The sequence below is a fragment of the Mus caroli genome, unplaced genomic scaffold, assembly GCF_978045245.1.
Source record: "Mus caroli unplaced genomic scaffold, Mus_caroli_1 scaffold_2, whole genome shotgun sequence".
Taxonomy (NCBI): domain Eukaryota; kingdom Metazoa; phylum Chordata; class Mammalia; order Rodentia; family Muridae; genus Mus; species Mus caroli.
Window position 1 is genome coordinate 177,512,738 of NW_028227257.1, and position 11,061 is coordinate 177,523,798.

The window sequence follows — 11,061 nt, forward strand, 5'->3', positions numbered from 1 at the left end:
CCTCAGCCGTAGTCAGTACTGCTCTTGACTAAGTGTTTCTAGTTCTGCCTGTTACTGGACATTACATAAATGAAAACTTAGAGTGACATGACTCCTATTTTTATTTGAAATACTGGTATAACATGTTCTATGAATGTACTGGAAACAGTTCAAGAGATTGTTTGCTGAAACATGATTTCATCCTCTGGCTTTTATGCAAACTTCTGTAGACTTCAACTGTGAAGTTGAAGTGTTCTGTTCCTCACAAAATTAAATACACCTCGGGGAGTTTCCTAACCAGATAGACCAAACAAACGCTATATAGCTTATTAACTTACCTAAGTCTACTTGTTAGGTTTAAATTACTGGTAGAAACGTCAAGGATGGCTCATTTCTGCCAAAGAGAGAGGAAACACTTTAGCCTAGTTTTTGGGAAAGCTTTTTACACAAATTATGATTTTTAAAGACTGTTAAAAATGGAGTGATTAGAATAACATAATGTAGATGTGCATAGAGGACATGTGTGTAACCTTTAGGAGATTAACTTTGAATATGGCTTTCACTTACAACCATGGTTTAGGGGCATGAGGAAGAAAATACGTAGTGTATGTACATGTGTGCGGCCGGTGGGCATGACAAAGGCCCAGAAAATCCTCCCGGCTTCACAGTCAGAAGTCAGTACACGATTTGCAAGAAGAACCACCAAGGGCTCCTGTGGGGCATTTACAGTGTGGCCAGGCACAGCAGAGCCTCACACACAGAGTGGTGGGAGAATGAATGGTCAGAAGTCAGCAGCAGGGCAGTGAGTATGGAGAGCTCGTTATCCTAAAGCAAACCCCTGGGGCTGGGATTGGAGAAGGAAGGAGGAAGGCCGATGAGCACTATAATCTCACGTCCCAGGATTATGCTACTCATAAACTCCTGCCTTCAAACCTCCACGGCTCTATATCGCGAGATCTGGAGCCTTTAGTTGCTGTCTGGAGACAGCCACCTACCTCTGCTGTGTGCATTCTTGCAGTGTCTCCTCTGAGTTGTCATTACTGCCTTTATTCTCGTCTGCACCTACAACTGTTGCTGTTAAAATAGTGTTTACCTTGCTCAGTTTTCCTTCCAGCCACATTAAGCAGTCCCTCCCCAGCCTCAAGTTTGCACCGAGTTTATCCCCTCGGGCAGATCTACCTTTTCTTGTCCTTCTGGCCTTATTACTGAGGGTGGGGTTTCCTTTTTGTTGGTTTCCCCCCTGGCTTGGTTTTTTTTTTTTTTTCCTTTTATTTGCAGCTTGGCACAGTGCTTGGCATATCATAGGTGCTGCTCAGTGCCTGCTTGTTCAGATATGTGTGTTTTTATAAAAATACAAAGACAGGGGTTCAAATCTATAGTCATCAGCACTTGGGAGGCTGAGGCAGGAGGATTACAAGTCTGAGCCCAGCGCTGGCTCTGGAATGAGAACCTGTGTTTTAAGAAGTCGGTTACAATATCACTGGCTCCCAGCTGTTCGCAGGGTTATTGAGTTCTGCTGTCCAGCTTAGCCACCCACAGTGGTGGGGAGTGGAAAGCCAGAGGGTTTCAGCTGAAAAGACTTGTTTCCATTTGGGAAAAAAAGACTGTCCTGAGACGCATGCATGTTAAAAACCCGTGCTAACCTATCAATCCTATTACAAGGGCTTATAGGAATGTTCCAGGTGAGGCTGTGTTCTTAAGTCTTAGTCTCAGTGTGGAAAAGTACCTCATAATGTCTTCTCTGAGGAGCGGCTGCCTAGGGTTCTAGTTAAGGAATGGCACCTGACGCTGACTCCTTGTTCAGGACAGTTCATGACGTGCTTGACGGCTGCTTGAAGTATCTCTTCTTTCCTAGCTGTACCTTTTTTCCATCTATTCCATCAGGACTCTTAGAGATGCCAAATCAGTGATGTCATGTATGTTGCCATAGCTACAGTTGAGATTTTATACACATGCCATTAGAACTCAACAGCAGGGGACGTTGAGTACGAAAGAGAAGTTCTTTATCATAAAGCAAATGTCTGGTTGTCGGGAGAACTGTGAGGAGCAAAGTAAATTACATGCTTCCCTTCGCACTGCTAACTGAAGAGAACCCCTCCCCACCCGAGCCTTGGGGAACTCAGTGTGGGCGACATTTGGATCTGGAAAGGACTCTTAAACTGTCTCCACATCATGTTTCAGCGATGTTGAATTTGTCGACCATAGCGCCTTCCACAGTAGTTGACATTTATGTTATCAGTTTTACTAGGAAGCTAACTGATTGTGTTTTCACGGTCTCATTGGGTCTGAGAATTACTTGATCTGAGCCCAGCAGCAAACATGTAATCCCATTTCTGAATGTGTGTGAGTGCCAGACCAGCCTGTCTAAAAGTATGCACAAAAAACAAAAATAAAAAAGCTGTTTGAATATTTAGAGTTTAAAAGTTCTAAATAGCCAGGTAGTGGTGGTGCACGCCTTTAATCCCAGCACTTGGGAGGCAGAGGCAGGCGGATTTCTGAGTTCAAGGCCAGCCTGGTCTACAGGGTGAGTTCCAGGACAGCCAGGGCTACACAGAGAAACCCTGTCTCGAAAAAAACAAAACAAACAAACAAAAAAAGTTCTAAATAATGTATTTTTACGTATCTGAGGCCATTTTTAATGCTATCTCCCTGGATTTTCGCATGAGTTCTTCAGTTACTGTTTGTATAACTGCAGCCCTGTAGTTCTTTCTACCGGGTCATGAATCTCTTGTTTAAAGACACCCTCTGTGTCATTTTGGGGGGAGAGAAGGAATTGAACACTACCTAAAGTATCAGGCAATATGCTACATGGTCTTTTATAGCCCAGATTATTATTCTAGGCCTATTTAACAGATATTCCTTGTAATCAAGAGAAATTTGGAAATGGATTAAACAATTTGTAGGATTCTTTTCTGATTACAGATTTTTATCTTCAAGAGAAATCTGCAGTGGCTTGCTGCAGGTTTCTACTTTGGCCTGACCTGTTTGTAAGGATACAAAGAATTTGCATAAAGACTTGAAAGCCTTTTTTTCCCCAAAGACTAGTGATGAGTGAGAAAGCTAAGAAAAATAAAGTCCTGGCCAGCTAAGAATTTTAAAAGGTCAAACTGAGAGAGGCATTGTCACCTTGAATTGTTTTCTTGGTCATTTAGGGCTCACTTCTCTCTGGCAGCCTGGTTGACGAGGGCCAGTTATTATCTATGCTCAAAATAAATTTGTGAGAGTGTGTATGTTCATGTATTCAAACGTAGATGGAAATTATATTATTTCTGGGATTCTTTTCTCCTTGTAGTTACTTTTGTTTTAAAAAGTTTCAAACAAAAATATGTCTTATATACAGAGGTAAAATTTCCCTGGCTGGAAGGGCTGAGATCACCTTCCTGTGTGTCCTGGGACTTTCTTCTTAGCTTCTTTAACTTTGGAGATAGGGAAAACTTTTCTGAGAGAACCACATCTTTGAACGTTTTTCTCTCCACCCAAACTCAGAATGGCTATATAGAATACACAGCCCTATAGAATACATATTTTTTAAATTGATTAACGATGTTGTGACGAACAGTACCCATGAATGGACACTGGTCTACCTGTACTTCTGAGTGGCATTGCTGGCAGTGCCTCATTTCTGAGCACTACAGAGAAAGGCAGTTAGAGGTAGTCCAGCCGTGTCATAATGAACGTTTATTTTGTGTTCCTAGGGACTGAAGAGGTTAATGACAATTTGCCAGAAGCACTTTCCTACAGATCCGTCCAAATGTGTGGAGTACAATGCACTATGACGTCTGCACACACTGTGGGTGTCAGGAAGCCTCCGCTCCCTCGCTCCCTCGCTCCCTCGCTCCCTCGCTCCCTCGCAGCATGAGGACTCCGGCCTTACCACAGCTACGAGGGAAGAGCTCCACCATGGCTCTACCTGGTGCCGTTCTTGTTGACTTTAAGAACTGTGTTGGCTTTCACATGGAACTGGACTGCAAACTAATTTTTGTGTCTTGATTTCATTTTAATGAGTTGAAAAATTAAGTTGTAAAGATATTGCCCGTAGTTTAAGTGTGTAGACAGCCACCACACAGGAAAGGGGGTTGGAAATGACCGTTGTCAAGATCCCAGTGTGTCGTTGATACTTAGGAGCATTTGAAGGTGGCTTTGAACTTTCTGTAAACTATTGTGATTTGCACATTTTTCTATGTGGTATTTATAGAAAATATTTTCCTATTTCAGCAAAAGCGTGGGACCATTGAATGCTCCTTTAGAGTTTTCCGTGGTCTTGGACCTTCTGCCATCTTGCAATAGAGTGTGTGGAATGTTGCTGTTAAGTGTTATTTGTCTTGTGTTTCAGACTTGCTTATCTTTCTAAGCAGAGTATGGCTGTCACCTTTCTGGACAGATGAATTGATAGGAGATAGAAGGTCGAAAGATGGCTGTTATACCAGCCTAAGTTCAGAACACCAGCATATCAAGGACAGGGCGAGGAAGTGGCCGTGGAGCCAGCTGCGAGTGGCAGCCTCAGGACTGGATGCCGGAGAGTCGTGGCGTTCCTGGCTTCCCTGTGCCTCACGTGGTCCCCACTCGCCTCACAAAATGACTTGCTCTAGGGCTTACAGAATGGAGCTTTGATCACCGTGACCACTTCATGTCGCATGCTAAGAGGTCTGGACTAGTTCACTGATGTGTGCAGGTGGGTTGGGTGTGGTGTCAGAGAAGGAAGAGGGAGTGGGCCAAACCAGGACTGACAGCTTCTCAACACCATGCTCGATCTAACTATAGCTTTGGGCAAGTGGGTCCATCTTGCTGAGCTTTGGCTTGTCTGTCTGACGTTGATGATAAGAGTCCATACCTCACATCGATACTGTGTAAGATGCTGAGTCTGCTGCCTGGCAGATGATAAGAGATCATTATTATTGCTTATTACAGTGTAGACCAAGGGCCTTTACGGGGCCCTGTGGCTACACTGGGATAGTATGTACTCATGTAACAACAACAACAACTGAATTAGCAGCAATAGTAAATGAAGGAACCACTGTTAGGTTTTTTTTCCCCGTCTTTAGTCAGGTCCAAGTTTAGGAGTACAGAGAACAGGACCTGGGGACTGCTGTAGGTGGCTCAGATTCACAGTTGCTTATGCTGGTCCCTCCTGAGAAAGAGTGAAAGCCACTTTGGGCTACTTAAGGTCCAAGGTGTGCATAGATAGGGTAGCTTCTGCCAGTTATTTGCAGGGTGGTGGCTGTCTTGGGCGAATCAGTGTTCCCTTGGACTCACTTGACAAAGAAGCAGCTTTCATAAGATGTGCAGCAAATCCCTGCTGTGACATGTGGTTTGGTCATAAAAGTCTTCTTTATAAACACTATCAGAAATGCCCAGATCACTCATTCTTCACCCACTGGTAGGCCACACAGCACGGTAAGTTATTTTATGTTGTCTTCTTTTCTTTCGTTAATATTCCACATAAAGGGGCTAGAGAAATGGCTCAGCGGTTAAGAGCACTGACTCTTCTTCCTGAGGTCCTGAGTTCAATTCCCAGCAACCACATGGTGGCTCGCAGCCATCTGTAATGGGATCTGATGCCCTCTTCTGGTGTGTCTGAAGACAGCCACAGTGTACTCATATACATAAAAAAATAAATAAAATCTTTTTAAAAAAATTCCACATAAAGAAGAAACTATATCATATGACATCGGTACTTCCTAACATTTGATCTGTGTGAGCTGGGGCTTTGTTTTGTTATTTGTTTGTTTGTTTGTTTGTTTGTTTTTTGAGCTTGCTTTGTTTGCAGGGGAATATGTATTCTCCAGGGTTGTGACTGTGGCCATTCTGAATGTGGGTGGAGAGAAGCATGTTCACGTATGTGGCTCTCTCAGTAAAGTTTTTCATAACGGAAATTAAAAAGCTATGTACAAATTAAAGAAGCTACATAGAAAATCCTGGGATATGTAGGAATATGACCTTTCTTTCATTAAATGGAAATTTTACTTCTGCATATACTATATATTTTTGTTTCAAGATTGTTTTTAAAACAACAAAGATATCTTTTCTTTTAAACAGTTACAACTCTATTGACTGTATCCTTTTCTCTTCTCCCCATCCTTCCATCCACAAGAACTGGGATTCTCTGTATTCACATTTAATAAAAAACCCTTTCCTTAGAAATCAATACAGGGGGCTGGTGAGATGGCTCAGTGGGTAAGAGCACCCGACTGCTCCTCCAAAGGTCCAGAGTTCAAATCCCAGCAACCACATGGTGGCTCACAACCATCCGCAACGAGACCTGGCGCCCTCTTCTGGAGTGTCTGAAGACAGCTACAGTGTACTTACATATAATAAATAAATCTTAAAAAATAAAAAAAAAAAAAAAAAAAAAAAAAAAAAAGAAATCAATACAGGTGCTGTTTGATTCATTGCGGGATTCATCCTGACATAGAGTACATCTGAATATGTATGTATGTATGTATGTATGTATGTATGTATGTATGTATGTATGTATGCATGGTGAACATAGAGTACATCAGAAATGCGTCAAATGCCCCTAATGATTGGCTTGACCTAGGCTGCCTTAAGTGCTAGAAACCCATCCATTAGCCTGTTGCTAGGCAAAACCGTCCAGCACAGCTGCTTTGTATGGTAGAGCCTTCCAAGTCCATGGACTATTTTGAAAGTGGTGCAGCTGCTTTGGATGAGTGTCAGTTATTTTCTCTGAGGATCAAGTTTGATAGCTCACTGTGGAGAGACCACTACCCAGCATCAAGAGAGGGTTGAACTGTGAGTGGCTAGCCCTGGAAGAGACCCCCAAGTTCCTGTTCCAGGGTGCCGTTTCTACTGAGTGCTTACTGATTTCATATGATAGAAGGTGAGTGGTCATAAGGAGGCCATCTCATTTCCTAGGAGTGTCACTGTCAAGTGAACGGATCTTTCACCGTTTAATGGCCTATAGCAGGCAGTCTAGAATGTCAGTAGTGTTGGAGGGTGGGGATCAGGGAAATACAGCAGTGGCCTAAGATTTGTCTGGATTCTGTACGAGAAGGGAGACAGCCCTGGGAGAACAGAATGAGGCAGGCAGGGGTCACAAATGGAACTTGGCAATCACGCGTAGACCGGCAAGGCCTGGGAAGTAAGCAGACAGGACTTGTAACTGTGGTGTGATTTAACCTAGTCCAGTGCTTTAACTATGCTGGAGTTGGAGCACAGTAAATCATTTAGGAATGCAAACCTTGGTTATTGCTGTTGAAAGGGAATTCTGAAACTGAACAGCTTGAGAAAGGCGAGAAATGTTTTCCCAGTCTTTGGAAGGCTTGGCTTTGGGTGTTGGTGTCTGGTTCCATTCCTGGCACACAGTCCCCACGAGTGCTTCTCACCACAGAAGGGAGGCCAGAATGAAAGGGAGTCTCGAACTTTACGTTTCTTTTGTCTGAGCATCTTGAGCAGATAACTGAATGGATCGTACCTCCTCCCTGTTGCAGTTTTCTCCCACACAACCCCTGAAAGCATAACTTTATCCTCTAGAAATTTATGGTATGGCATCATATTGGGAGTCTTGAACCAAAAAGCACTTTCTCACGGTTTACTGATGGAAGAGTTTCCAGCTGTCCAGAGAGCTGAGGCCAGCACAAGTCTCTAGAGGGTCCCTTTGGGAAACTGCTGTGGTAACTGGTTTTTATCATAGACTCTACAGCTGCATTGGCTGAATTTTAACCCCTGGAACTTTAATGGTTAACAATAACATAAAGTCTTTTGAAAGTTTAAAAACAATTTCTGGTGGTGTTGAGTAACTAGGGAGTGCCCTGTGGCTGGCTAGCAGCAAAGGCTGGATGTGAGCTAACCCTAGCCAAAATTTTGGAGTTGTGCTCATTACAAAAAGAATAAGGTTTATACATTGGCCAAAATAGCTTACTATTAAAACGTGACTATTTGTGTATTTTTCACATTTTAAACTGGGATACTTTAATACAGCATATGACTATATTTTAGCTAGGCCACGCCCTTTGTCTAGTTTCTTCCTTATCCCTAAGCCCTGCTCTGAAATAACTGTTAGCTGCCCACCCCCACCCCCAGTGGCCAAGCTTAATGCATACTTCACGGAAAGGACAGCCGCCACTGGGGAGTTTCCACTTTCGTTTTGGGTGTTATTGGTGACCTCAGCCTCATTCACTGGGCTTCCTGCATGGCAGCTAAGTCCCACAGGCTTTCAGCTGCAGTTTTACAACCTGTCAAAACCAAGTTGCCTTTGCATTTAGCATGCTTTTCTTTGAAGACTTAGAAACACTATGGCCTATGGGTATTGCAGCCTGAGCTTGGCTGAGACTCTGCCCACTGTGAAAGAGTTCAAGTTGTACATTTGAGTGTTCCTGATGGTTATAGTGAATGGTGGATGCTCTGAGACCCTGCATCACATATCCACCCACACAGAGGACTGGAACAAACACTGCCTGGCCATGTCTGAGGTAGCACGTGTTCCTATTCTGGCTTTTATTTGCTGGGTTTTGTTTGTTTGTTATTATTGGTGATGGTGGTGTGTGCACACATCCCAACATGTGAAGATGTCAGACCTCAGGCCTCATCTTCCATCCTGCTTGAGACAATGGGATGCCAGTTGTTTTGCCTCCACATCGTCCAGATTAGCTGGTACACAAGGCTCTGCATCCTCTGGGTTAGCTGGTACACAAGGCTCTGGGGCTTCTGTCCACTTCCCATCCTCTTGAAGAAAGGCTGTAATTACTGGCATTACTGTATGTCCATCTTTCACGTGGACTTTAGGAATCCCCCACTCAGGCCCTCACGATTGTATGTCAAGTGCTGTCAACTACTGACCCACCTCTGCAGCCTGTATGTTTTCTTTAAAGAATAAGCTGGTTGTGACTCTCTCGGTTGACAACCTTTTAATACATCATGAAAACTACTGATTATAAGGGAATTACTAGCTGGGTTAAGGAAGGAAATGACTTATTGAATGAAGTCAAAGCATAAGGAATTGAATCCTCTTTAATATACAGGTGACACTTGGCTCTTATGGTTGGTAAGAAATTTAGCAGATTGTAAGGTCTTGTGTACTTCCTTAAGTATGTAGCAGGTAAGTTAGGCTTGCTCGATTCTGTGTTTGTGTGTTTTCCCAGTTTGGAAATCACTGTGCTTGACTTTCTTATGTGCCGTGTTGAGTGGAAGTTTAGGTTCCTGGTAGTCCCTGTTGTGCACAGCTGCGGCTCGTACAGGTTGCTCCACTCTGCATGAACCTTATTTATGCCTTTCTTGGTGAAGATAGATTATTATAGATGGAGTAAGGTAAGCATACGTTCATCTCCAGGAGTCCCCTGGGGCTTATACTAGTCACACTCCTGCTTTGGGGACTTGAGAGTTTAGTTTGTCTGCATCTGCTCATATTTGAAGTGTCTTCTGACACCTTTGCTTTGGCAGGGTTATATTGTGGAGTTAGTTTGTGTTCACCTGATGATAGCCCAGTTGAACACCTCGACTGTACATTTCCTTTTAGGAAGGCTCTGATCAAGACAGACTTCATGCCTGTTGTCTCCTGTTGAGTTTTGTACATTTTCTTGCTAATTTATTTCTTAAAGAATTATTTATTTTATGTATATGAGTACACTATAGGTGTCCTCAGATACACCAGAAGAGGGCATTGGATCCCATTACAGATGGTTGTGAGCCACCATGTGGTTGCTGAAAATTGAACTCAGGACCCCTGGAAGAGTAGTCAATGCCCTTAACCACTGAGCCATCTCTCCAGCCCCTCTTGCTAGTTTATACTTATGTATACATTCTTGTGGACATAGATGTTGTACGTCTCTGAGGCCAGTTGTTGTGCTAATTGTTAATGCTTCCCATTAACTAATCTCATGCCCAGCTTGGATATTGATATAATCTTTTCAGCTATCTTTGAGTAGGGACCCCATTAAAAAATCATTTCATATGGTAATCTTTTAAAAACATTTGTAGACTTATTTTTATGTCCATGAGTATTTTGCCAGCATGTATGTTAAGCTTACTGCACTTGGGCAGTGCTTATGGAAGTCAGAACAGTATCTGATCCCATGGAAGTAGAGGTACAGATGGTTTGAGTTGCTGTGTGGGTGCTGGGAAGTGAATCTGGGTCCTTTGTAAGAGTACCAAGCGCTCTTAATCACTGAGTCATCTCAGCCTGTATGGCAATTTTAGTGAAGCTTTTTTTCTCTTTGTTTAACGGTGTCATCATAGTGGCATTCCTACAAGCATGGGATTTCAGAGAAGGGAACTGAATTTTTGCACTTTCTGTAAAATCCTAGTGTTTTGTTACATATCGTTCATTTGTATCTGTGTGTCTGTGATGTAAGTCACGTGTGTGGGAGCTTGCACACCTGTGTACACTGGTGAAGGCAGAAGAGCACTTCCTATTCCTTTGAGCAGTCTCTCTCTCATTCTGGGACTCTTGTATGAAGCTTGGAGATCGCTGCATCCTGACTCCCCTTTTCCTGTCTCGTGTAGCTGTGGCCGTAACCTTATTCTCACACTAGTTGAATTTGGAAGCAGTCTTAAGAACTGCAAGTGTACGAGCATTCTTCCTTAGCAGACGTGGTGGAAATGGCATTACTCTTTCTGTCTCGGGCTAAATCTTCTACTGTGCCTGCTTTCCTGCCCCTCTCTGGTAAATGATTCAGTTTTTATTTTCTTCCTCTTTCCCACAATGCAGTATAAATCTCACAAGGATGGACATTCATATCTGTTTTGTTTACTGCAGATGTGGGAAGAAAAAGAGCAATCAGGGATAATTACAAGATCTTTGACCTGAGCCCTAGGAAGATGGCACTTCCTAAGTTGAGGGTGGCCATTGGAGCATGTTTGGAGGGGGAAATCAAGCCCCAGAATGGATGGAAAGTGCTGGCGTCATCAGCAAAAAGGTGACACAGCAAACAAGGAGAGCAGATGTGTTATGGCTGGAATCTGAGATGTTCTCAGGAGGCTTGTGTGTTTGAACATGTGGTCCCTAGATGGCTATGCTCTGTGGGATCTTTGGGATGTGGGGCCTTTGTGATATAAGTAGTTCAGTAGGGAGTGGTCTTTGAAGTTTATATGTGCCTCTTGTTCCAGTTTTGCGTTTTGTGTTCTGGT

The 11,061-nt window shown here is 43.3% G+C and overlaps 1 protein-coding gene across 2 annotated transcripts in view; it reads left to right on the forward strand.

The window, feature by feature from the left end:
- Nucleotides 1-6,344, forward strand: part of Prpf18 (pre-mRNA processing factor 18) — a 32,095-nt gene extending 25,751 nt beyond the window's left edge. For both annotated transcript variants that reach the window (XM_029473966.2, XM_021156491.3), the window contains one exon: nucleotides 3,675-6,344. In XM_029473966.2, coding sequence (XP_029329826.1) covers nucleotides 3,675-3,755 — 81 coding nt within the window. In that variant the 3' untranslated portion in view covers nucleotides 3,756-6,344. The remainder of the gene's footprint in view (nucleotides 1-3,674) is intronic.
- Nucleotides 6,345-11,061: the final 4,717 nt, after the last annotated feature.